The sequence below is a fragment of the Vulpes lagopus genome, chromosome 6 (genome assembly GCF_018345385.1).
Source record: "Vulpes lagopus strain Blue_001 chromosome 6, ASM1834538v1, whole genome shotgun sequence".
In the NCBI taxonomy this organism is placed as follows: domain Eukaryota; kingdom Metazoa; phylum Chordata; class Mammalia; order Carnivora; family Canidae; genus Vulpes; species Vulpes lagopus.
The window spans coordinates 4,610,991-4,638,664 of record NC_054829.1 but is presented as its reverse complement, the minus strand read 5'-3'; the positions used below and the strand labels follow the sequence as shown (position 1 = coordinate 4,638,664).

At 47.4% G+C, this 27,674-nt stretch overlaps 1 protein-coding gene across 4 annotated transcripts in view; it reads left to right on the top strand.

Annotated features, from left to right (window-relative positions):
• Positions 1 to 27,674, top strand: part of WDR25 (WD repeat domain 25) — a 144,272-nt gene that overhangs the window by 81,947 nt on the left and 34,651 nt on the right. For all 4 annotated transcript variants that reach the window (XM_041758170.1, XM_041758169.1, XM_041758172.1 and 1 more), the window contains exon 5: positions 11,921 to 12,051. In XM_041758170.1, the coding sequence (XP_041614104.1) occupies positions 11,921 to 12,051 (131 nt within the window). The remainder of the gene's footprint in view (positions 1 to 11,920; positions 12,052 to 27,674) is intronic.

Below are 27,674 nucleotides of genomic sequence, written 5' to 3'. Positions count from 1 at the left end.
CAGGAGGGGAGGCCAGAGTTGCTACCCATCCATGAGGTGTCCCCTTCAGCCTGCAGAGAGGCCTCCCATGCCCAACAGTGGAGGCGCTAGGGTCTGGCAAGCAGGAGATGACAGATCTCAGCCCAACCACACAGCTTCTGCCCAGCAGCTCGGAGGGGGTACAGGGAAGAAACCAATGGATAGTTTGGGGGATCTGTGCGGTTTGTTTCTTACCTCGAATACCCTCATCACCTCTGGACTGCTGAGGGGCAGCCTCACTGCTCTGCTGCTCGAACCTCATGTGCTCGCAATGAGGATGAAGACAAGACTCGTGGCTGCATCGATGGCCAGTACCATGCCACAGGCTGCCCATGATTCTTTTTCCCTATTCATGGGTGAGAAGCCTGAGGCTTACAGCAGCAAGTAGCTTGCTCAGAGCCTCCCAGTGGTGCATGGCAACTGGGGATTTAAGCCATGTCTGCGATTGCAAATCCTGTGCCCTCTCCACTGTGCTGTGTGTATGGTGTTTTTCTTCTCAACAAAGTGTTTCCCCAACTGTTTGTAGTCTTACCATGAGCTCCACAGAGTCAATGAGGGGGCCAGGGCTCAGGGTTTTGGTGCCACCTAGTTGGTGATGACTGCAGCAGGTTATATCCCAACCACCCACTTATGTATGGGGTCTCATTTAGACCCCACTCACCCTTCAGGGCTGGCACCCTGTGCTGTCAGACTCCTGTTTGCAGGCACTGGTCTGCCAGGCTCACCATGACGCCTGTGGTCCTCGTAAACTGTGTACAGCATTGGAGACACAGAGGGAACAAGACCCAGGATCTGCCCTAGAAGCTCTTGTTTGCGAAAGGGGCAGACAGAAGCGCAGAGAGAATCTCAAGTCACAGTGATAGGGCGAGATACGGGTACAGGAACTTGTAGCCTAGAAGATCAAGAATGTCTTCTGGGAGGAAGTGGAACCTACTCTGAGGCAAGAACTAGGGGGGTAGAAAATTTAGGTGAAGGGGGCACGATTGAGGGGGAGGGAAGTGCGTTCCTCAGTAGGCAGAGCAATGAGGACACATTTACAGGAACATGAACCACAATGGTGTGTTTGGAATTGTGGGGTGCAGGGACCCAGGGGCAGCGAGTCTGAAGGTGCAGTTCCTGGCCTATGAGGTGTGTGTTCTCCAGGCGCTATTCCCCACTCCAGGGTCACTGAACACCCCTGGGTACCCACACTATCCACCCATGGAGTGCAGGACCGGTGCTTCTTGCAGGTGAGGGGTGAGGTTGGATGGATCAAATACAGGTTCATTTAATAACAGTAATGGATTCCTAGTGGCCCTTTGTCCCAATGGATCTCAATCAACAGATGTTAGACAGTGCCATTGCGTGTGTGGGTGTGTGTGAGTGTGTGTGTGGGGGAGTGGTTCCGAAATTTTTAGATGTTTAAAGAGTCTTCCTGCCTGATAAATTAGGGACTGCCACAGCAGATGGCAGTAGGGGGCCATTGCTGAGTTTGGAGTAGGAGAGAATCATGGCTTGATTTGTACTCTGGGCAGTTCTCCCCAGTGTCTGCAGTTGATTGGGTATGACCAGAGGCAGGGTGGAGGACTGGAGGAGGGGAAGAGACATGCCTTGCCCAGTTTACTGGAGAAAAGCTTGTCTGGCCCCAGGCCCAGCGTGCCCCTCCCAGCTGTGGTGTGTTGGGTGGTTGAGCCTCTGTCCTTAGGGCTTTTCTGCTCCACCCCTCTCCCGGGAATAGCATTCCCCACCTGGTTCATTTGTTGAGAGTTCAGTTCCATTCATTCAGTAGGTACTTACTGAGTACCTACTAGGTACAGGACCTGGTGCTTGGGCTATAGTGGTGAGCATGTTGGATATTCTTTGTCCCTTTGGGGAAAGGGTCTCAGGGTTTGGGCCTCACCCCCTGGGGAAGCCCTCCAGCTCCTTAGGTGGGGCCTCTCCTGCTGAGGGGGTTGCTGGTTTCCATCTCCCTGACTAGTGTGGAGATGCCGTGCGAATGGGACTTGTCAAGGGAGTCTTAGTGTCTTCATTATCTGGCCAGGCTGGCTCAGAGCAGCAGCTCGCATGGCATGTGTGAGTAGAGGCTGGCCCTTGCTGGGCAGTGAAACCCATCAGTGGCTGCTGGGGTAGGGGAGTAGGCTCCCCATGTGTCTCCCACCTCAGCTCTGCATCCCCATCCCAGGTTGTACTGGTGCTTTCTTTAGCAGATGCTGGTGGGCTTGGGCAGCCCCTGTGGCTCTCGGCCTGATTTGACTTATCTCGTCCTTTCTCATCACCAAGTCTGATTTTCCTTTTTACTTGATCTGCCTCTTTCCGCCCTTGGTGATTTGGCTTTTTCATTTCAATCTAATTAGAACTCCCTGCCAGGAGAAGGCAATGCAGGGCGTTCTCACCGCAGCGCTTTGAGAATTAGTCACTCGGTGCCCATTGTCGTTAATGGGAATTTGGCGCCAAGGCCATTTATCCTGGTGTCCTCAATCAATACAGTTAAAAATCTGTGGATTCTAGAATGTCAATACCCGGCCTGAAATATGGAGGGCCAGCAACATTTTATCTCGTTAATTTATAGTTCTGACGGGCTGTTGGCTTATAGGACAACCATGAATCAACACCTAAATAAAATCCGCTCACAGATTCATTATTTTTGGTGCTCCCGCTTCAGTCTGTAATCTTCCTAACAAAATGTCTCTGGTGCATTAGGCTGAGGTGGCCTCAGGGAACCCTGGTCGACTTCACCAGGGCCCGAATGTCACCTGCCTTATGAGTCAGCTGACCTGCACACCAAATCAGCCAGTCTCCATAGAATCCTCTGAAGAGCTTATTCAGTTCTGCTGGCCCTGGTCTCTTGCAGGTTCCGGCCCCGCCAGGCAGCTGTCCCCAGCCTGGCTATTAAGGCCTCAGAGGTATATGCAGGTCCTCCTACTTTGCATTTATTGGCTGCAAAAGAGATTTTCCTCTCCCTGGAGCCCTCAGGGCCCTGGCTGGAGAGGGCACCTTGTCCTCCTTTTGGCCTGGTCCACTCTCTTGATGTGTGTCCAGTCTGTCCCAGACATCCTTGCAATGCCACCTGGTCCCAGGTACCTCATGTTGGAGGCAGTGCAGTGTGATAGGAGCATGGATGAGGTACAAATGTGTTCTTCCACTTACCTGAGCTGGGTGTCCTTGGGTAAAGTTCCTCCATCTCCGTTTCCACATCTGTGGAAGGGGGTAACAGTGCCTGGCAGGGTGGCAGAGTGGTTGAGGGGATAGGCTGAGATAATGTTTGTGAATACTTTACAGAATGCCTGGCTCAAGGTAGGCACTCAAAAAATATGTTCCTTCCTCTAAGAGACCCTTTGGATGGTGAGAAATAATGAACCTTATTCCTGCTGAGTGTCCAGAGAACCCCAGTTGCTGGGCCATTTCCTCATGTTGAGCAGCTTTTATGGCTCAGCTTCAAAAGCCCTCAATCTGATGATCCCCAGCCAGCTTACTAGTGTGGCCCTTGGTCCCCCATGTGGTTATTTGGGGGGTAGGCTGGGAAGAAGACCACCCTTCCAGGGTTCTCCCAGCTTCTCCATGTTTTGCTTCTCCATGACAAAATACTACTGGTGGTAGGCTAGCTGCTTCCTCCTGGTGATGGAATGGCAGCTGCCTCTTTAAGATGAGCTTGCAGACCTCCCACAGCTCAGCCTGACCCTCTCTCCAGAGTCCCAAGCACCCAGTGCTGAAGAAGGTCATGGCCTTCTGTACTCAGATATCCACTGCCCATGGCCTTGCTGTCCCTAGCACTTGGTCAGCGCCTGCTCTGGGGGTCCCTGTGTCTTTCACTGGGGGGTTATGGTACATGGAAATGAGCAGCCAACTGGGACTGGATCCACAAAGACCATTTCTGATGTTTTCCAAGAAGTGTGTTCTCGTCATGCATCATGATTGGGGCTCCCACCACAGAAGCACTCCAGGAAAGTGGAATGCCACATTGGCTGCGTGTGCGCCATGGGCCTGGCTCCGGATGGTGTGGCCCCATTTCCTAGCACACTGCTTGACCTGTTTCAAGCCGAAATGAATAAGTAGATGTTAGTCCCTTTGCTTACTATGTATTTAGTCTCTACTCTCACCTGTGAGAACAGTGTGGTTATCCCCATTTTATTGACCAAGACACAGAGGGCTGGAGTGTGCAGGGACTTGTTTGAGGCCTCACAGCTGGCAGTGACAGAGCGGGGATCCGCCTCTGGTCTGTATGACTGGCAGAGGCTGCCACGTCTGTTTCCCTGCCATAGATGAACCGTTTGCTTAAGGGAGCTTGCTTGGCTCTCCCTTGGGCAGCTGGCTCACCACATAAGGAGGATAACTTGGGGGCTCCGGGAGGAAGATGCAGCTCAGATCTTGACTAGTCTTCTGAAGGAGGCTTCTCTGGCTGTTGACAGCCACCGCTCCAGTGGGAGAGACGTGAGCCCTGATGATTAGAGTACACTTGGCAGAGGAAGGGGGAGAAGCATCTAAATTAGAACCCTGACGAAGAAGACCAGGAGCTCACAGGACTTCAGAGAAGAGGCTGCAGATGGGGCTCCTTTGGGGCTGAGTGGTGCCGCCCATACAGGTCTAGGAGGAGGTGCCTGCAGAAGGGACTGGGCCTCCCCATTCTTAGGCTTTCGAGCACCATGACTGCATATCTCTGCAGTAGCTTCCCAGAAGCACTCAGTTAGGCATCCTTCAGGTGCCTGTAGAGGCCAGGAAGGCAGACACCCAGCTGCATCACAGGCCTCTAGCCAGTGGGCATACTTGTGCAACTCCTCATGGTATAGGCACGTTTTGTGTAGTCAGTTCTTTGGGCCTAGAGTTTTGCCACTGGAACTAGATACGAAGTCTCTGAGGGGCTCCAGAGCCCAGTGAGGTCTGTGCTGACAACAGTTCTGGTGATGCCCCTCCGGTGCCTTCTTGCCTGGCGAGCAGCTGTCCATACTCCCTCCCACCCATGGATGCAGGCAGTGTTGGGTTCCTCCCCACCCCTCACTGACTTTTCTGCTTTTTCCTTGTCTTCAGCCAGCCCTCTTTCTCCTAAGTTCATTCCTTCACTGATACCTCATTCCTGGCCCACTTTTAAACATGCTTGTTCTCAAGGCCACATCCTCTTCAGCCCTGGGTACCCAGTTCAATTCCCATGCACACCCTTTCTCTTTTATTCTGAAGAGTTTTTCTCTCCAGTCTCAGCCTTGTTTTCTTTCTGTACAGCTTTGGGGTGAGAAGCCAGCTCTAGTTATGGATATGAAATCTAGAGTTATTCAACGTCAGTGAAACACCCTAGCCCTGAATCTCATACTTTGGAAGGTGCCTACAGGTCTTGCCATATGTCCATACACATCCATGCCATCACCCTCTGGGTGGATAAAAGACGGGTTTTTCTCGACGGTACTAGTTCATTGTCTGCTGTCACGGCACGGGGGCAGTGCATCGTCTCTGTGTGTGCTGAGTGGCAGCTGTGCAGTGGTGTGGCTGACCTTGCAGGTCAGACAGCCTCTGGGGACTGGCTGGGAGACCAAACACAGATACCTGCAGGGTCCCCAGAAAGCCAACTTGAGGCAAAGTTTTAAGACACACTTTGTTTGCAAGTTGAGAATTTTTTTTTTTTTAATTTTAAAAATTCAGTCTTCTCCAGATAATTAAGAGCATTGGCCAGATTGATGTGAAAGAGGTTTTACCACAACGGCTGCTATTTCTCCATTGCTGCCCCCACTGTGTGCGGGCCTGTCATCCATCTGGGGCCTGCCATCTTCCATGCTTCTTCCTGATTCAGGACAACTGCTTCAGCTATGCTTTATTACCCTGGTTTTGTGGATCCGAGAGGACTGCTGGGCTCAGCTGGAGGCCCCCACTCATTCTGGGAGACCTGCAGACACAGGCCTGTCTGCCTCACACCCAGACCCTTCCCAGGACCCTGCCGGCGTGCCTAGATAGCCCCTGTTTCTGATTCATAGAGTTTGATTTGAAAGTTAGTAAGCTCCTTTTCTCGTTAACTTTGAGTCAGGATGGTTGGATTTACAGCTGGCCGAGTCCTTCCCAGAGGATGAGTGTAACGATATTGATTTTAGCGAAATGAGTCATATGCCGCCTGCCTGGGAACACAAGCTCAATCACCACAAGCCGACAGCATCAGCTTTCCCCTGTCAACATCCTACATGTTTGTGAGTCCATGGATGTGAACAAAGAGCTAAGGAGAAGGAAAGGTCATGGATAGCTTGCAGGCAGGTGAGGTGGGGTGCAGAGAGCGGGGCTCTGGGGTTAGACAGGTCCAGCCCCTCTCCCAACGTGGCTGACTTGTGCAGCCCTGGATGAGGCCTCACCTCCCTGAGCTTTCATTTCTCCTGCTGTGAAATGGGCTAATTACACCTACCACAGAGGGTTGTTACATGACACGCAAACCACATGCAAGCCTAGAGATAACAGGTGCAGAGGAAGACATGATGAACTTTCCTTCTCTTTCTTGGAGACCCATACTTGGGTTTCACCTGACTTGGATCAAAAATCTGTTGCATTCCAGAAACTAGGCTGGGGGCCAGACATGCTGAGTGGAAGAGGAGGACCCTTTGGGGACCCAGAGCCTTGCATGACAATAGGGTTCCCCAAGGTAGGCATTAGAGTGGACAGGCAGTGTTGCCCCAGCCACATAGTTGGTCACCTGGGTCTCCACTTGAGAAAAGGAGAGGGGGCAGCTCTGAGGAATTCCCTGGCATGTTGCCAGCTGCTTTATCTTAACAGTATTAGTGATGGAAGCATGGGTAGTCATAATAGTGTCAAGAGAACAAATTGAGTTTCTGCATCCTGTTTTAAACATATTTTTGCTTTAATGACAATTTATAGTTTATTTGTGTCATTATTGATTCAAGGAGGAAAAGTAGTGATTTTTCCTAACTCTAACAGAATCTGAACAGTTCTTGCACTGGTTGAGTTCATTATAACCAGATCGATAAAGCCAGTGTTAGTGGATTAAATATTTTAAAACTCAGTTTCCTATAAGCAGCATACAATGAATAAATAGAACTCTATAACAAACATGTAAACAAGCAAGAGAGTCTCGAGGTTAAAGGTTATGAGGCAACAAACCATCGAGCTTAAAGTAGCATCGCCAGAGAGGACATGATAAACAAGATACTCGGTATATAAAAACATCGAGTAGGAACAAGTCTGACAAGAAAGGACCTTCACCTTCACCATGGCGAGTGTTCACGTTGGAGATAGTCTCTGATAAATATTTCCATCCTTTGTCCACGTCTCTTCAACAGACTGTAAAAGCTAGCCCAGGGCATCATGTTCTCAGAGCCTCAAGACAGAAAGAAACTCCAGATCATTCCTCCCTCAAGGTTCCTGCTGTTAAAAACGTATAGCCCTTGGTTTTAGCCTTTAATCTAACCAAGGATAAATTCAGTAATTTGAAGTTTAATTTTCTCACACAATTAAAGGCTCCTTTTTGTTGTTTGCTGTCTGCCAGGTCCACTGGAACACTTTATATATTATGTAGTATGTATGTTGCCCTCTGGACAGTCTTATGTGTATGAGGCTATGCAACACTGCAGTGAGGGATCTGCCCAAGGGACCTGCCCAACATCCCTCCCCTGTAAGTGACAGGGCCGGGATGGCACCTGGGTCTGTGTGGTTCTCAGCGCCTCTGCTACACCACCTCCTGCTCCAGGCACAGTGCTGGACGATGGCAGCTGGCGTCCTGATTTCTGAGCCACAGTCTTGTGCTAGATCTCCTTCCTTTAATGTTTCCCATTACGTGTCTAGAAGCTTATTAAAAAATTTTTTAAATCTTTTAGTTTTGGACCCTTTTAACAAACAAATACAGCAAAGGCCTAGGTTTTCATAAACCAAAGTAGGAAAAAAAGATATTAAACCATAGCTTGTCTTCTAACAAGAACATTTTTTTACTTAAGAGACATAGATTCTCTTCTCAGTCTCTTTAGGAGGTTGAAGAATAACATGCAGAAATACATGGGGTTTTTTTTAGCAGAAAAAGCTCAGTCCTCATCTTTTAGCAACTCAGCTTTCACTTTCCTCCCATCTTTTCCCCATTGTTGGCAAGACTGTATCACTGCACTTTTTGAAAAAATATGGCTAATTCACTGCTGTTTCTGAAATAAGCATATGGTTATATGCCATGGTCCAAGAAACAAGGAACATTTTTCTCCAGGCAGATAGTTTGTTTTTCCTTTTGGGCTTAAGGACTGGCAGTGAATGTGAGCGAGCAAGAGGTCAGCAGTGGGCACAGTTGCCTCTGTCAGGAGGATAGATTTCTGGCCTGCCAGGGCCTTCTCAGTGATGGGAGGGCCACAGTGGCATAGATGTGCTCCTTTCCCATTGAGGGGACGTGATGGTGGTCCACTCCCTCATTCCTCAGACAAATCTCTGCTACTTGGCTGGAGCAAGTGTCCTGAGGCCTGAGCTACAGGTTCGATGTCCATCCTGAGATCTTCACAAGTGCTGCTCTGAGTACTGTCCCAGGTGTATGGAGACCAGGACAGGTGGCATCTGCTAACTGGGCACATCATGGGTGGTTTTTGACCATCAACTGTAGCTTGAATGAGTTTCAGGAAAGAAGAGGAAGCTCAAGGAATACCAAGTTTCCAGTTAGGTTAATTCCTGAGATAGTTTCTTGTCTGTTGATCTAATGAGAGAGAGACATAGGACCCAGACTACTGTAAGTCTCCTTATCTTTCCGATGCCTTTTTATTAATTTATTTTTAGATTTTATTCATTTATTCATGAGAGAGAAAGAGAAGCAGAGACACAGGCAGAGGGAGAAGCAGGCTCCACACAAGGAGCCCGACGCAGGACTTGATCCCGGGACTCCAGGATCACGCTCTGGGCGCCAAACCGCTGAGCCACCCAGGGATCCCCCTCCGATGCTTTTTTAGAAGAATTCTTTATTAAATAAAAAATCATGACAATATTAGTATAATTTAAAAAGCTATCTCACTACCCCTAGAACAATTCACTTCAAGTTGGTGAATCTCTTCCCAGTCTGTCCATACCAATCCCTACTTAATATTTTTCTAATTCAAGAATAGGTATGGATGTTGTCCATCTTGCCAAAGAGCCCTGTTCATGATTCCAGTTTTATTTTTTTATTTTTTATTTTAAAAAAATATTTATTCATGAGACACACACACACACACACACACACACACACACACACACACACACAGAGAGGCAGAGAGAGGCAGAGACACAGGCAGAGGGAGAAGCAGGCTCCATGCAGGGAGCCTGATGTGGGACTCGATTTCGGGTCTCCAGGATCGCGCCCTGGCCTGAGGCAGTGCTAAACCGCTGAGCCACCTGGGCTGCCCATGATTCCAGTTTTAAACAGCTTTTCCATATTCCACCAGGCAGACACCTGTATTTGCCTTAACTGCTTGCATTGGGTTGGACAGCTAGGCTGTTGTTTATTTACAGTCCGTTCACTATTACAGATGATAGGATCCTAAGTGGCCAGCTCATGACAACACTGCAGTGACATAGGGGACCTTGAAAATCTTTATGCACTGCATGTCTCAGCAACAGTTAGGGGCTTGTTGAGCTTAAAGAAATGTAGAGTCTTCTTTCACAAAACCTCAAGTCCTTCTCAGAGTTTCTCGGATGACACGTAACTACAGATTGTGGATCCCTGGAAGATGTTAGGAAATAAATCAACACAATTGTCCATCATGGGAAAGGTGACACATTTTAATAAAGAACAGGAGAGTAACTGCTTTCCAAGAAGGTTGTACTATGGGAAGAACATTTTGAAACCAGATGTTTTTGTTTCCATCATTCTCTAAGTTTTGTTGCCAAGAACTACATGAATGTGTCACCTTTTAAAAACACTAATGCCTGCACTATTAACTTGGGAGCAGTTTTTCTGGTCTCCTTTAAAATCCTTTAAATGAAAATTTTGGTGGATTTTGAATTTGGTTGTTAAAAATATGAGAATGCAGTAATACCCTCTAATTAGTGGCAGGAACCGTTCTCTGACTTGGGGGGAAATGGAACTTCACTAGTAAAAACAGTCACAAAATCCTTTGTGTCAGTGGTGGATGGAAGTAGACACTTTCTCCCTTGATGCCAGTGGTGAATGTCTTCTGTCCAGGTCCGTGCATCTCTGGGAGAAGTCTTTGCTGGCTCTGACAGACTTTGATGAGTGAAGCCATAACTGGGCTCCTTTCAGATCAGTGAGTCACAGAAAGTTCCCTACATTTGAAAAAAAAGTGGAAGCAGAGCCAGTTCAGTAGCTCTCACTAAAAATGTTATAACACGTTTCAAAGAGATTTGTTGATACACTTAGTAAATGGCACGTTAAGATATATTTTTAAATATTGGTTATTTTGTCCTTGTCTCATATTTTAAAATGGTTTATTTTTGGTATTTTAATGCTCATAATTTTTTGGCATGGTAGCTCACCGTGTAACTTACAAACAAATAACTTAGAGATACGTGCTTAAGGGCTTTTCCTTGATGGGGCATGCTGTCAGAAGAGTGCAGAGACCATGGATCTAGGCAAATTGGATTTATAAAGGCTCCTGCTGTAACTCGAGAGTACCAATCGATGACTTTCATTTCCTTACCTGGTGAGCTGGTACAGCACTGTGTAGGGGTCCTGAACACAAAGCAGGGCAGCTGGAAGTGCTTTCTGAAATGAATGAGCAAACATGGTTTCTGGGTTCCCGTAAGAGGAAATGATGCTTGAGATCTTGGTGTCACATTGGTCTCCTCCTTGGCCACCAGCTTCTTGTGTCCCTAACTGCCCACTGCTTTGCCAGTAAAGGAGTTTCTGTGAGCCAGGGGCAGTCAGGGTTGTTTCTCTTAGGCTATGTGTGCCCTTGCTGACATATCTGAGGGATGCCACCTTCAAGCTCCTGGTGTATTGCATAGCAGGTACCGTGCCCAAAATGTGCAGAATGTCCCCTGGAGACCTGTTCAGAGGCAGCAGTCAGATTTCTGGTGGTGAGAATGGCTTCCAAGACCTGTCTGGTTTCTGATAGATTTTCAGTGGTGGTGAATTGAATGCATGAAGACTATAGCCAGTGCTCTGGGATATAAGGTGGCACCACATAGAGGGAAGGAGGTATTGGCTTTGGAACCCAACAGACTTGAGTTCAGGGTCAGATTTCCATTCCCTACATGGCCTGAGTTCAACCTATTAATATAGCTTACCTCTGAAAGATCACAGTGACAAAAGAGACTTTTCCCACACTGTGTCTATATACACACACACATTTGCACAGTGCACATGAGTGTGTGACAGTTTCAGGGCAGTATGTAAGTATGTAAAGGATAGGGACTGTCTTGAGTCCTGCAGAACCAGTGAGACCCAGTTGGCCATATCACCTATCCATGCTGACATTCAGGCCCTCGTGGTATCATGTTCTCATTTTTTGCCCAGTGTATCATATCACCCCTACCTGTTACACCCTGGAGCAAACCATTCATAGGTTTGTTGTAAGGTTATGATTGTAAGATGACTGATTCTAAAAAGGCCACTTTGGAGCATCCTGCTTTTTCTTTTGTAGACTCCTAAGTAAGTAAATCTCTATATTACCCGTGCAGCTTTGGTAATGTACTTAATTTCCCTGAGCCTTGGCTTCTTCCAGTTGTGGAGCAGGTGTAGGGCATTGTGTGGCTAAGATGAGTTGATGCATGGTGTTTACAGAACACAAGAAAGGTGGTGTTCATGGGTCCAGCCATTAGCTTAGCCCTAGGGGAGTTCAGCTAATCAAGGGCAGGGCTGGCCAGAACATGAGGCAGAAGTTGCTGCTGCCCCTGTTGTGCTTCCAGAAAGTTTCAAGGCCCCCTCAGGCCCAGATGGGCTGTGTCTGTCCGTAGCTCTACACCAGATGGCATCTGAGTTTTAAGGTATTTATTTTGTGATCCGAGTATTTTTTAACTCCTTATTCTCTGTTTTGTGTTGCAGGAACCCAGCTCTTCAGTGGTCAGAGTGACTTTAGAATCACCACCTTGAAATTTCATCCGAAAGACCACAGCCTTTTTGTGTGTGGAGGCTTCCACCCTGAAGTCAAAGCTTGGGATATAAGGACCGGCAAGGTGATGCCCGTCTTCCTCCTGTGGCCTCTCCACAGGAGAGTTTGCTGCGGAGGTGTGAATGCCTGGGGGCGGGCCAGCATCTAGGTGCGGGACCCTGGAGATGGGGTAATTACCACTTCATGTTTCATCAGTGCTCAACGTAATATGTAGATGTTTTTAAAGAACATTCTTGATTGGTTAGGATATTGAAACATCAGAGGTGTGATTCTGTGTAGCATGTTATTGAAAACATTTATTGAGCATCTACTGTGTGCAAATATTTCCAGATGGTATAAAATGAATTGGCTTTTGGGTTACTCAAGGGAATAATGTATGGATGCAGATAATTGGTGTGGAGCAGCACTGTTTGTGTATGTGCATGCCTGTGTGCATATATGCATATGTATGTATGCACCCATGTGTGCGCACATGTGTATATGTGTGCTGTGTGTCTGCTTGCATGTGTGTTGTGTGCATGTGTGTGTGGGGGGGTAGGTCGCCATTCAGGTGAGTACTTTCATCTTAGTGTATAAGGCTCCTTAGAGACCATGTTCCTTCTGGGGCTAAAAGTCTGGTCATGATGATCCCACAAAGAAGTGGTTTCCATCCCCACCCCTGTTTGCCAAGCTGCTGCTTCTTTTGCCTTCACCCACTTGATAAATGGCAGCTCCACCCATCTAGGTGTGTGGGCGAGAACCATCAGAATTGTCCCTGTCTCTGCTCTTTTTCTCATCCCCACGTCTAAACCATGAGCAAATCCTGTGGTAGCTCTGGTTTAAGTTGCCCTTGACTCGCTGGGATAATTTAGTAGTTTCCATCGTGGTCTCTCTCTTTCCCCACTCCTCACAGTTTGTTCTTAGCACAGCAGCCAGAGTGATCTATCATAATGTAAGTCGGATGTGCCTCTCCTCTGTTCAGAACCTCTGGGTTCTGATTTCACTCATAGTAAAGGCCAGTGTCCCCCCCAGTGGCCCACGAGGCCCACATGATCTTCCCTTACCCCCTTCTCACCATCTCCAGCCCCACTGGTGTCTTTGCCTTTCCTAAAACACACCCACACATTCCTGCCTCAGGGCCTTTGCCCTGCTACACCTTCCACCTGGAATGTTCTTTTCCTAATTTCTCTGTAGAGGTTCCCTCCCTGTCTCCTACAGGGTTCTGTTCAAATACTACCTTTCCAGTGAGGCCTTCTCTGACTTCCCTGACCACCTTGATGGTCACTCCCTCACTGTTCTCCCTACCATTTATCACCACCTGGCATACTGTGGATTTTAAACATTTGTGTATTTGCCTCTCTGCCTTCACGTGAATGTAAGCTCTGCCAGGGGAGGGATTTTTGTCTGTTTTGTTTGCTGTTGACTTCCAGCTCCTAGAATAGTGCCTGGCATACAGTTAGGATATTGAAGGCACTCAGCAAGCAAGCCATCGTTGAGTGAGAGAATGAAGGAGGAAGGCAGTTATGCAGAATGTGTATGTATGGAAGGTAGGAGTTTGAAGTGTGTGTGAGGACCAGTGACTGACTTGACCTGGTAGGGCATGGACTCTGGGCAAGTGTTCTGGCCTTGGACAGAGAGGCCCCCTGGCATGCGAGTCTCACTTGGGGGTTAGCAGTGAGAAGAGAAGCCAGGGCTGAGGATGGGTTCATGGAGGAGTAATGAGGAAGAGCCATGGCCTGACTGCCTTTGGGGGTGCTCCATGACTTTAGGATGACTTGTTTTCAAAATCTGAGAAGCACCGCCCCCGTCTGAAGGTGGCATCCAGCCACTTGAGTCCTGTAGGGTAGTTAAGAATAAAACCCATGTTAAGTTTAACTTTGAAAGAAGAGGGTACAGACTATCAGAGTATCTTCCTGGATTTGTGATTTAGGGGATTCAGGGAGCTCTAAAGTCCCACCATGAAGAACTCCAGCCTGCCGCAGTATCAAAAGGTGGTACCTTAAAGGCTTCCCTCCAGGACTGCCTTCTGCCCCACCTTGGATCTCCCAGATGTGAAAGTTGAACTGGCCACTGCAAGAAGGCACCGGCTTTGGAATGGGCTGTTGGCGTTTTAAGAACATAACATAAAAAAAAAAAAAAAAGAACATAACATAAGACCAGCTTCTTTAAAGAAAATGTAAAGTTTTGTCTATAGGTATCTTGCGTAAAGTACTTCACACGTGGGAAAACTAAAGCACAGTAAAAGGTACTCTTTTAAAATAAATCTCAAAAAAATTACAATAAATCTCACATTTTTCTTTTATGAAGAAACTTCTTTTTACAAAAATATTCAGAAAAGAGAGAAAAGTTACCCATAAAGAAGTGGACACAGTGGAATTAAAAAAAAAAAAAAAAGAACCACTGAAACACTTATATTTGGGCTGCGTGTGTTGGAAAGTCTTAGTCATGCTGTTTGAAGAGGGACCTTCGATTACCCAGCCCCTGCTGACGGCCACGTCCCTTAAAGGTGTGCTTACTGTTTTTAGCCTCAAAGACCAAATACGTAAGAGATTACTCACCAAGGACGCCATCTGATTTAAGAGTTTGTTAAAAATATTGGATTTTCTCCTAGGGCAGTCACCATCTGACAAGCTCTGAAAATGCTGGGGGAGAAGCAATTAGAAGCAGATGTTGCTGTGACTGGTATTGGCATGTTTGCGAGTCTCTCCCAAGCTAATAATGCGGATACAGGGATTTGTGCAATGTTTGTTTTTACTTCCTCTTTACCGACAACCCGACTGCCTTTCCTCCCGGTCTGGGTCACGGGGCCAGTTCCATTTGCATCAGTGGGCTCAGAGACAGCTCTCCCCTGCTTCAGTTATGTTTCCTCTGACAGGTGCTGCCTGAGTGTCTCAAATGGGTGCAGCCAGTGGACCAGAGAGGGAAGGCACAGGGTCCCTGCCCTCCTGGCTCCCACCTGAGGTGGCTCCCTTTTGAGCCTGCCAGGCCATCGCGGATGCATGGCGCTGTCCCTGGTGCTGAACTCTCCCACCCTCTCCTGTGTGGATGAAAGTCTGGGGCTGGGCAGCTTAGCTTTTTTGGACTACCCTCAGGAACAGTGGTGAAAACTGCAGGTGGGGGGATCCCTGGGTGGCTCAGCGATTTAGCGCCTGCCTTCTGCCCAGGGCGTGATTCTAGAGACCCGGGATCGAATCCCACATCAGACTCCCTGCATGGAGCCTGCTTCTCCCTCTGCCTGTGTCTCTGCCCCCCCCCCCTTTCTCTCTCTGTGTCACTCATAAATAAATAAATGAATAAATAAATAAATAAATAAAATCTTAAAAAAAAAACTGCAGGTGGAGGCAGGAGGGACACAGACCTTAGCTTAAAAAGCAGCTTCCCCGTTAAATACAGTGGGAGGGACTGTTTTATTGTGAAAGTAATATGTGATCACATAACAAATGGGAAGATAGAGGGAAGTAAAGGGAAGGGATAGTAGAGACAGCCACAGGTAGATATTAGTAGCGTTGTAGTGCTTTTCTTTCTTCCTTCCTTCCTTCCTTCCTTCCTCCTTTCCTTTCCTTTCCTTTCCTTTCCTTTTTTCTTTCTTTCTTCTTTTTTCTTTTTTCTTTTTTTTCTTTTCTTTCTCTGTGTGTGTGTAAGTGCATTTATTTTTTTTAAACATTGCTTGATCATATTTTTATACGCAGTTTTATATTTTACTTTTCACATAACACGGTAATGTAAGGGTTTTCCTTGTTATCACACACTCTTGCAGAATTTTTAGTACATCCCTTTGATGCAGAGTGCTTAGCTGACTTGCTTCTTGCTTTATCCCTGGTGCTCAGAGCAGAGTCTGACATAAACCAGCACTTCATAAATATGGATCAAATAAGTTGTTTTCAAATGGCTTAACTTATTAAACTATTTCCCTACGTTAGACAGTATCTCTTTTTTTCCCTTTTTCTTTCTCTCTCTCTCTCTCTCTCTCTCTCTCTCCATTTAAAATGAGTATATGTAAAAAAAAATAAATAAAATAAAATGAGTAGATGTGAAAGTGGAGATGAGGGTCAACAAACTATAGCTCAGGGCTAAATCCGGCTTGCCTTCTGCTTTTGTAAAGTTTTATTGGAAAACAGCCACATGCACTCATTCGTGTATCATCTGGAGCTGCTTTCACATGACAGTGGCAGAGCTGAGTAGTTGCAACACAGACCACATGGGCTGCAGAACCTGGCTGGGCCCTGCTGTGGCTATGTCTGGCTGTGACATCTGTCATTCTATTGATTCTCAAGACTCATCTTCCTGATCTGGCTGATGGGTGGGTGCCCCTCTGCCTCACTCTGTTAGGGGCATCCTTGCAGAAACTTTGTGCTCAGAGAATTTCTTTTCCAGGGAACAGTCTTCAGTCAAAGTATATGAGCATTTTCTGTCGTCATAATCTCCAAACAGACCATCCAGGTCTACTTTATTATATGTTCCATTATAAGACATACATCTGTGCATCTGGTGCTATTTTTGAGGTTTATTTCCTTAAACATGGGTCCCAGAACTCAAATCAGTGGATCAAAGTGATTCAGCATTTTGAAGGCACGGGTAGGTTTCCAAGGATAGAGCTGAGGCATGCTGTGCTGGGATAGTGAGCCCATCCCTGGAGCACCACTGCAGGGCCAGATAACCTCTTGCCACAGTCTGAGAAAACGGAGTCTGAAGAGTAGTTGGAACAGAGAACTTTTAAGCTACTTTCCAGTCATAGAATTTTATGACCCTTAAGCTGAGCCAAATGATAAATGCTGGAATTCTGGACTTCTCGGGGCCAGCCCAATTCATTAGAGCAAATGGGCTGTTTGGCTTCTCTCTCTTCTTTTCTTGGCTGATCTCTCTCTGCCTCCGGTTTGATGATTGGAGCACATCTCTCATTGCTGCAAAGTGCCTTGACTTCATTTCCAGCAGGTCAGCAGGATGTGTTCCGTGTGAGTCAGCTGAGCACGCACGCTCAAGCTGGTGTAATACCACCAGCAGGATCTCTGACCTCTTCCTCCCAACAGTGTGCTTGAACACGGGTGTGGCTTGGAGTCCAGGATGCCTGTGGTTTGGTCTTCATGTCACTGTAGGGTCCCTCTCTCCATAAGCCCTTCCCAGCTTCCAGTGCTGCTGACCTGAGCTACGGGAGACCTGGGCTCATGGCCTCCTTGTCCTACCCACACAGATGGATGATTGTAGGCAAACCCCCTAGACTAGTCTCTCTCAGCCATGGTTTCCCTGTTGGTATAATCAAGGGGCAGGACAAGGCCGTCCATAAAGCATGGCTTTGCACACTACCTGTGTGCCGGAGAGCACCTGGGGCTCTTGTTAGGATGCAGATTCTGTGTCAGCAGGTGTGCAGTGAGGATGACGTCTTAGTCTGTCGGAGCTATTAGAACAAAATACCATAGACTGAGGAGCTTAAACAACAGGCATTTATTTTGCAGTTTTGGAGGCTGGGAGCCCAATATCAGGGTGCCAGCATGGTCGGGTTCTGGTGAGGACTCTCCTCCTGGCTTGCAGAGGGCTCCTTTCTTGCTGGGCCCTCACATAATGAAGGGAAAGAGCTACAATCTCTCCATCCCCCTAGAAGGATGCAGTCCCATTATGGGGGACACACTCTCCTGACCTCATCTAAACCTTAACACTTTCCAGAGGCCTTTCCTCCAGATACTATCACATTGAAGATTAGAGCTCAACATACAGATTTGGGGGGGACACATTCAGTCCATTGCACATGAGATCTTGGATTTTTAATAAGCTCCTAGGAGATGCAGAGGCAAATGGTCTATGGACCACACTTTGAGAAGCCAGGGCTGTGAGCTCCCTTGGCTCACAGGGAGCCTTGATTGACCTCCCCCCAATGTCTGTGACCTATTTCAGTGATAACTCCTTGCCTTTTTACTTGACTGTGAGTTCCTTCCGCTGACAGGTGTTTAGAGCTGCCTCTGAGGGGCTGAGTTGAGTCATGCCTGTGCCCCAGCATCTCTCACAGGGCCTGGACCAGACAGGTGCTCAAGGAGTAACCTGAGTTAGCTGTTCCTCTGATCATGACAGAGCCCTGAAGCAGCACCTCCTGCCCCTGGCTTGGGGGCACTGGCTGCCCTGGGCTCTGAACAGATGGAATGGCCCTCCAACAAATGGGATATAAGGGCTAGCTGCAGTTCAGCTACAACTGGTCACTTGGGAAATGAGGACAGAAGCTTGGGTGATCCTACGTTATGTGAGGTGTATTGTTATGGTTCTGACAGCACAGTAGTTGGTGGGCTCTGAGCTCTTGTGCTCTTGGTTTTGATAGCTGGCCTCACTTCTCTCCAGCCCTACAGGTCCTTGGCTATGAGTGTAATGTGATCGGGGCGGGGGGCGGGGGGTTGTAGAGCCACAGACATGTAATGCATGGTCCCAGCTCTCCAGGGCGTACTGGCACTGTGGGAAATGCTCGGGGTATTTGCCTTGTAGTTACTGTAGCGTTCACTTTAAGAGGACTACGTAGTTTGAACCAAGTTAACATAGGTATTCACCCTTGTGTCACGAATTGAACTTTTTTTTTTTTTTAAGATTTTATTTATTTATCCATGAGAGACAGAGAGAGAAAGGCAGAGACACAGGCAGAGGGAGAAGTAGGCTCCTCGCAGGGAGCCCGATGTGGGGCTTGATCCCAGAACTGGGGATCACGCCCTGAGCCAAAGGCAGATGCTCAAATGCTGAGCCACCTAGGTGTCCCATGAATCAAACTTATAAGAAAAACTGTAAGGGCTTAAAAATCATAATGCACATTTAGCAGATCACTCTTTTTGCAAGATTAAAGTATGGAACCCCAACCTCAGCAAATTACCTCTCAGTTGAGCAGGATCCAGCACTGGAAATTAGAGCCACTTTGGCAAATCTAGGACATGTGTCTCCTGACTTGGGATCTTGGCTTCTGCCCTGGTTCCTCTTCCCTTCTGTGGGCAGAGCTGGGGCTCTAGTTGGCTCCCAAGAAGGAGAGTTGCAGATGTATTCAGACCTGTTTGGGCCTCCAGAACACTGACCCTTCATCCATTCTGGGATAAATTCTCACAATAACGTGTCTCTGATAGGCCAGCTCACTTTTGCTCCAGTGTTGGTTTCACATGAATCATCAATATTTCATGCTTGTTCTACATCTTTTTCTTTCTTTTTTTAAGCTTGTAAAGAGCCATCTTGACTTCCAGAAATTGTGTTAGTTTCTTGACTTCTTTCTGGAGCTTTGTCCCAGCCCTTCTGCCAGTGTGTGTCCTGACACGCAGATGATAGTGGGGGAGGCTGCTGGCTCTCCCTCCTGACTTCTTGGACACTCGCCTCTTATCACAGCCTCTCCCTCGTGTGTGTAGCTTCCCAGCAGAATGGAAACTCCCTGAGGACAGCGATTTTTCCCCATTTGCTGCTCTGTTCCCAGCACCTAGCAAAGTGCTGAGCATATTGTAGGCCCTGGGTGGGAGGGTGGTGGGCTATCACGTGAATGACTAACAGCCCTGATCAAGACCAAGTTTTAAAAATCCCGTGTAGCAAGCCCACCCAGGAAGTAGAAGCTGAGCCACCATTCATTAATTTGCTAATTTGACGCTCCTTCCCCTGAGTGGGAATGCTTTGAGCCAGCATAGCAGCCAGTGGCTGTGGACCTGGGCTGATGCAGTGTCCAGAAGCACCCCAAGAGCACTGCTGGCTCAGCACCCACCCTGTCCAGAGGTGGCCAAAGCATGAGGTTCCCTAGTTCTCCAGGTGATTCTAAGGTTTGGTCAGAGCTGTGAACCACGGCCCTGGGGGCCACAGCTTGAGGGCTCTGGTGAGCTTCCCAAGTGGTGTTTTGTAGGATTTCTGCCCTGAAATGTACACTCCGTGATGGCAGCTGTTTTAGAGACTCAGTGCCATTAGTTTGCGTGGTGTTGCAGGCAGGTTGCTTATTTGCGCTAATGAGGTTTTGATTACTTTCTATTTGTCTCTTTCGTCAGCTTTATATTAAAGACTTTTTATTTGAACTCCTTGTATTTTCTATAGTTCTGAGTTTTGCCTCAAACCAAACTTTGTCTGCAGATGAGACTAGGAGGCTAGCAGAGACAAGAGATGGGGAAGGGCCTTGGAGAGCCTGGTGCAGAGAGCCATGTGGCCACTCTACTCCTTGTGACTTTGGCTGGTTCCTGTCCTTTCTGGACTGCTGGTGCCCTCCCTGTTTGTTGAGTGGGGGGTGGGGCTGGGGTGCTCTCTGGCAGCTAGCTGCCAGCAGTTGGTACTGATCCTTCCCACCTGCTGGTCCCTGTACTGAGCACTCTCTGTGTATCACAGCTCATCCAGGGCACAGTGGTCCAAGGCAGCTGTCACCCCATTCCACTGGCAGGGCACCCAAGCTCATAAAGGTTCAGTCCAACATTCAGCTAGCACACAGCCCACTGATAGTGGGGATAAGACCTTAACCAGGTGGCTTGACTCCCACACCCTTGCAGGGCTCTCTGTTCACAGTATGAATGAAACTTGAGTCGTGTGTGTAAATAAAGCTCTTTGTCAGTGAGTGCTGTGTGCTCCGTTCATATGTTCACTCAGTGCTGCTGCTTGCAGCTCTGTGCCTGGGGTCAGGGCTGTCGTGGGCCCTGTTGCCTCAGACCTGAAAACAGAGTCCCAGCATGTTTGTGAGTGCAGCCTTTCTGCCCCCACCGTATAGGCGAGGAAGCTGTTCGAGGAGGGATAGCTCTTGGCACAGGGGCTGGCAGCCACTGTGGGGTGTGGATCTGAACCCAGGGCTTTTTCTAAATCCTTCCTCCCCCTAATTGTACATTTCATTTATTGATGTCATAAAAATGGTATATGAGCCCCCAGCAGATACCAGGCATGTGGTGTGACAAAATCCAGTTAGTCCTTGCCCTCTAGGAGCAACCGGTCTAGAAGAAGAAACCCCCACTGAGGATGTCCGTTTCTTCAGTGTGTGATGGATCCATCTGCCTTACTTGCTGCCTTTGTAGGCAGCTGCTGGGTATGTGTGTGTGTGTGTGTGTGTGTGTGTGTGTCCCTGTGTGTCCCCCAGGTTCTCCAAAATCTTAGGTAGAGCTACGGGAATGGTTCCCAGAATCCAGAATCTCAGATACCTGTTACCCAGCCTGCCCACTCTGCTGCCCTTTCTTGGGCTGCTAGTCAGACTCCTCCCTAAAACCTGACATGTGAGTTGCTGACTAGAACACATTGTGTGACAACAACTGGTGAACCACGGTACTCAGGATGGATGACCTGAGACACCCCTTTGATGATTTCTGCTCTTAAAAATGCGATAGGGTATATCAGAAAATTTAAAGCAGATTCTGGACCTATAATGATGTGAATATAATATTTATATAATTCTAACTTATGAGTCCTTCATAATACATTTTGCTGCTAAAATAATCTGTGTTACACTGAATACCTCTTCTTGAGATTTTTGAAATCTTCATATTTTTATTGAAATTGACTCATAATTTTTCTGACTTGAAAACCTATTTTAGTTTGCTGTAACTAATGGCGTCCAAAAAAATCATGGGTTTGATGCCCTCACTATTTTTGTCTTAATATAATTTAAATACTTTTTTTTTTTTTCGGTAATAGCTTCATTGAGATGTAGCTCACATACCATACAACTCGCTCATTTAAAGTATATAATTCATTAGTTTTTAGTATATTCATGGAGTTCTACAAACATCACCCACAGTCATTTTAGAGTGCTTCTGTCACCTCAGAAAGAAACCCTGTGCCCTTTAGAAGTCACCTCTCACCCCATGTCCCTTTCCCCTCCTGCATCTCCCAGCCCTGGGCAACCACTGGTCTTGCTGTCTCTGTGGACTTGAACATTTTGTGTAAATTGAATCCTACAACGTGTGATCTTTGGTGGCTGGCTTTTTTGGTTTAGCATCATGTTTTCAAGGGTCCTCCACATTGTCAAAGAAGCTGGAATTCCATCCCTTGTTCATAGTTGAGTGCTATTCCATCGTATGCATCAGCACATTGCATTTACACATTCACAAGATGGTGGACATTTGTATTGTTGCCGTGCTTGGGCTATTACGAATGTTGTTATGGATGTTCATTTGCAAGTTTTTGTGTGTGGACATATGTTTTTGTTTCTCTTGGATCCTGCCTAGACTAAGATCACCAGGTCATGGAGTAGCTCTAGTGGTGACCTGAGAATCTGCAGACTGTTACCAAAGTGGTTGCACCTTTATTATTGTTCAGGTTCTGTCTTTTATTATTAGATTCTGTCTCCTATTTCATTCCTGATATTGGCATTTGTTTTTTCTTTTAAATTTTTTTTTAATTTTTATTTATTTATGATAGTCACAGAGAGAGAGAGAGAGAGAGAGAGGCAGAGACATAGGCAGAGGGAGAAGCAGGCTCCATGCACCGGGAGCCCGACGTGGGATTCGATCCTGGGTCTCCAGGATCACGCCCTGGGCCAAAGGCAGGCGCTAAACCGCTGCGCCACCCAGGAATCCCTTTTCTTTTTTTCTTAATCAGTGTGACTAGAGATTTATTGATCATTTCAATAAAACATTGATTTTCTGCACTGTTTTTCTACTTTCAATGTCATTAATTTCTGCTCTTATTTTCTCCTTGATTTGGGTTTAATATTCTCTCTCCCTGGTTTTGTAAGGTGGCAAATTAGGTGATTGATATGAAGTTTTTTTAAAAAATATAATAAGCATTTTAATGCTACTCATTTCACTCTAAGCATGCGTCCTGCAAATGTCGATACGCTGTATTTAATTTCTGTTTGATTCAAAATATTTTCCAATTTTATTTTTATTTCCTCTGTGACCTGTGGGGTATTTAGAAATATATTGTTTAGTTCCTAAATGTGTGTAGAGATTTTCCAGATATCTTTTTGGTATTAATTTCTGGTGTAATTATGTTCTGGTCAGAAAACATACCTGGCATGAATTTGGTCCTTTTACATTTGTTAAGATTTATTTTATGGCCCAGGGTAAGGCGTGTTTTGTTGGATGTTCTATGTGCTTCTGGGAAGAGTGTGTATTTTGCTGTTATTAGGTGGAGAGTTCTATAAATGACAGTGTGCTCGTGTTAGTTCATGGTGTTGTTCAGTTAGTTCTGTCCTTGCTGATTTTTTTGTCTCTTTGTTGTTTCAATTATTGAGAGAGGAGTCCTGAGGTCCCCAACTGTATTGTGGATTTGTGGATTTCTCTTTTTGTTTTTTTTTCTGTTTGTATTTTGAAGCTGCCACCAGGGCTCCACTGCGGGCCTACTCTCAGGTCAAAGCTATTAGAGAAAATGAGAAAGAGGCGGAAAATAGCCGCTTACCTCCGACCTGGCCACTTCATGTCCTTCCCTCTCTTCTAGCCTCTGTGCTTGTGTTTACCTTGACAGCCTTTAGGGATTTACTTTTTGTATTTTGCCTGGAGTTTTAGTTGTAATTAGTGGGGAAACAGACTGCAATGGGCTTACTCTCCAGCTTGACCCCTTGTGGATTTTGAACATACTTTTCTCTTGGCCATGAATTTCCTCTCTTTTACTGGCTAGATGTCACCCCTGTCCTGCAGTCTCCACCATATCTCCTCTGGGTGCTGATCCCAAACCCCACTGGACTGGATGCTCCCCGACCGGATGTGAGCCATTCGAGGGCTGGGGGACACAATGGTCTTGTCCATCTTAGCACCCTCAGACTTCCTGTGAGTTGGCATGGGGTCAGTGGCTCTAGCAGTATTTCTTGAAGAAATTACTGTGAATCTGCAATTTAACTCCACAGAGATTTTCATGACTTTAGGAAGGTTCGTGTAACCCAAATCCATGCCCCAACAGATAGATCCCCAGATACAGGGTGCTGTTGACAACTGTGCTGTTTTAATAAGCACATGGATCTTCCGTGTGCCCCGTCAGTGGACAGACTGTCCTGGCAGCCACAGCCTTGCCATACTACCCTGAAGGAAAACTGCCTGGTGCTTGTTAGCAGATCTGGCGCGAAGGCTGAGAAAGGAGGTAGAATGTGCTGAGAGGAGACTGCCATGCATCCTGTGATTAGGCTGTGCCGAGTGGTCCACTCATTATATTGTGTTCAGAGAGGGAAGGCAGGGCAGACGTCTCTTCTCACCTTCTGTGTGCTCTTTCTACACCAAGCAAATTTCTCAGGTTTTAATTACAGTCTTTGACTTAAACATTTTCTTTAAAAGCGTCTGATTATCTGTCTCACCTCATTCATTTATTCATTGAACATTTGCTGAGCACCTGCCATGTGTAGGACATCTTCTTAATTTATAGGATTCAAAGAGGCTACGGGAAACACCTCATGCTCAGCTGTTGGCACCTTGATCCACCCAGTTGCTAGACCAAGCCAGAAACCTTGATGGCAGCTCTAGGGTTACCCTCCTCCCACCACCTTGATACCCTGTGCCTTCTTTCCTTTTCTGGGGTCAACATGTGAAGTTGTGCAGGTTGTTCACTGCACACAGGCTCCTGGCTGAGGGGTGGCTGGGGCTGGAATCCAGCCCAAATTCTGCTGGCCAAGTCATGCCCTGGGTGTGGGGTGGTCTCTACCTGAAGGGGTATCTTTTTCTAATATGCACCAGGGTGCCACATGGGCCAGGGGTGGTTCTGTCCCTTCCCCTCTGCTGCTCAGCATGATTACTCCTTCTCTGTCCCTATAGCCTCACCCCAGAACTGCTCCTCACACTCTCTCGGGTCTTTATTTTTTTTTTCAGATTATATTTTTTATATGTATATTTTTTATTGGAATTTGATTTGCCAACATAAACTATAACACCCAGTGCTCATCCCGTCAAGTGCCCCCCTCAGTGCCTGTCACCCAGTCACCCCAACTCCACCTCCCCTTCTACTACCCCTTGTTCGTTTCCCAGAGTTGGGAGTCTCTCATATTCTGTCTCCCTCACTGATGTTTCCCACTCATTTTCCTTCCTTTTCCATATAATCCGTTTCACTATTTCTTATATTCCCCATATGAATGAAACCATATGATTATCCTCTGATTGACTTACTTCACTCAGCATAGTACCCTCCAGTTCCATCCATGTCGAAGCACATGGTGGGTATTTGTCATTTCTATTTTTAGAATATGTGCTGCCAAAGTAAGCACATATTCATCATTTCTTTTTTTTTATTTTTTTTATTTTTTTTATTTTTTTTTATATTCATCATTTCTAATGGCTGAGTAATACCCCATTGTATGTATATACCACATCTTCTTTATCCATTCATCTTTGGATGGACACCCGAGGCTTCTTCCACAATGTGGCTATAGTGGACATTGCTGCTCCTGAGGCCTTTAGTGCCACTCACTGCCCACCTTCTTCTGTCTTCCATCTTTTTTTTTTTTTTAATTTTTTTTTTAATTTTTATTTATTTATGATAGTCACAGAGAGAGAGAGAGAGAGAGAGAGAGAGAGGCAGAGACACAGACAGAGGGAGAAGCAGGCTCCATGCACTGGGAGCCCGATGTGGGATTCGATCCCAGGTCTCCAGGATCGCGCCCTGGGCCAAAGGCAGGCGCCAAACCGCTGCGCCACCCAGGGATCCCTCTGTCTTCCATCTTGCAGCAAGCATCATCTTCTGGCGTTTTACTTGGAGCTCTTCCTAAGCTTGCAGTGCCCACAGGGCAGGTCCACAGGTGGCTCTGCACACAGCCCGGCCTCTCTCAGCAGCCTCGGTCCCAGCATGGGGCCTGCCTCAAGTCCTCCCCGCAGCCATCAGCTCACAGGACTGGCGTGGGCATGGTGGCGGTGGAGAAAGACATCATCCCTTTCTGGACTGTATGACTTATAAACCAGGAGTTGGTCTAACTGGTTTTTTTTTTTTTTTTTTTTTGGTCTGACTCTTAATAAATAAAAAGCATAGGTAAATTATTTTCCAAAGAAGATGGCAGAGAGGAATCTGTGAAGGAGCAGCCCAAGATCTTGGGCGGAGAGCTGGGTCCTGGGCTGCAAGGTGGGGGAAGGGCCATAACAGCTGAGGGAGGGGCCGTGGGACCTGGAGACACACGTGTGCCTGTGCCTCGAGAGCGGCATGGGGCTTGTCCTCTAGACATTCATTCTGACTGCAAAAATGATGCATTCTTTGTAGGCTCCTTGGGAAGCAGAAAACTGTGACAGGGAGGATAACTCACTCCCTCCCAACCCGGACACAACCACCACTGACAGCTGGTCTCCCTCCTTCCAGTGTTTTTATGTGCATATTTACATTTTTATGTAATTTTCTCCCAACTTAATATGATAGCATTAGCGTTTCCCATATTGTTGAAAAGTTTTTAGATGCTATAATTTTTAATAATTACCCAGTATACTATAATGTATTTAACCAGTCCTCCATAATTGGGTATTTATCATATTTCCAGTGTTCCCTTTATTACAGCACTAAGGCAAACATCTCTGTGTGTAAATCCCGAGATACAGAATTGAGGGGTAGGTGTGGTTTTAGGTCCTGGATACCACTGCCCACTCTCTTCTGGGAGGGATTACCTGTTCACCCTGACGAATGGGGTTGGTGCACCAGTTTGTTTTTAGGAGACGTGAGACTATTCTCCTAGTGGGGGGGAGCGTCCCCACCTCCATCCTGAGGCAGAGCTGGTGCAGGGGGTTGGTTGGTCTGGGGAGCAGGGGGTGCTGGACAAGGAGCTACTGCCTCATGAGGCAGAAGGAAGTGGAGCTGAGGGCCAGCACAGCAAGGCCTGCTTCTATCTGGGGCCCCTGTCTTGGCTGTGGACCTGGTCTCAGGGTACAGAGTGTGTTGTGCTCTGGTTTACCTTCCTTAGCCTTTGACATCAGCCAGTCACCCCGGCCTTAGGCCTCAGACGGGCAGTCAGCATAGATTGCAGCCTGATGAATATGGAATTCGGGATTTGGAGTCACGTGGGATAGAAAAATTGGAAAATCAGCAGTTGGTGGAGAGATAGAGGTGTCCTGAGATGCCAGGGGAAGGGCCTAAGGTCACAGGAACTACCAGCACTGGGAGTCTGGGAGTGGAGCCCCCCCTGGCAGGTACACGAGTGGTTCTGAGGGCCGGCCAGGAGGGACTTCTTTCCAGACAGAGAGATTACTGGGCCTCCCATCTCAGAGAGCTGTCAGTATAGGACTCTCTGATGCACCCTCCCTGAGTGCAGCCATTTGGTTTGTGGGGCATGGGGACTTTGAACAGTAGTAGTTAAGCAGAGTGTGGTCCTGCTAACAACACAGGCAAGCAGCAGGATGCTTGTTCCTAGATGAGAGCCAAGAACGAGGAGTGGCCTGCCTGGAGTCCCCCTGGCTCTGGGCCCAGTGCTGTTACCCTCCCGCTGGTGCTGTCCCTGGTTGCACCCAGAACATCCCTGGGACCCTGCTTCTGTCCCCTGGGAGGATGCCACAGTCCTATGCTCCCCCCTCGCCTCTTCTGTGTTCACTGAAGATCCTGATCAGATGAATCAGCTCCTGCTGCTGTCCAACTGTTTTCATGGGTGTGGGGACACAGGAGGAGCCCCGGGAGAGAGGGGGAGAGTGCTCACTTACTCTCCTCTCCACCCTGCTATGCTTCTGTGTGCTTCCAGGTCTGCTTGCACCCAGGAGGAGACCCTGTCCTTCACCTCTTCCTCCTCTTCTGTCCAGGGAAGTAGGCCAGCTCATCTCTTCTGCTCCTTCTTCCGGAGGCCTGGTGGCATGAGATCCGCCCTGGCTTTGTAGGGTGAGAAGCTGCGGCAGGGGTGATGATCAGAGGGCAGTGCGCTGGGCATGGGGC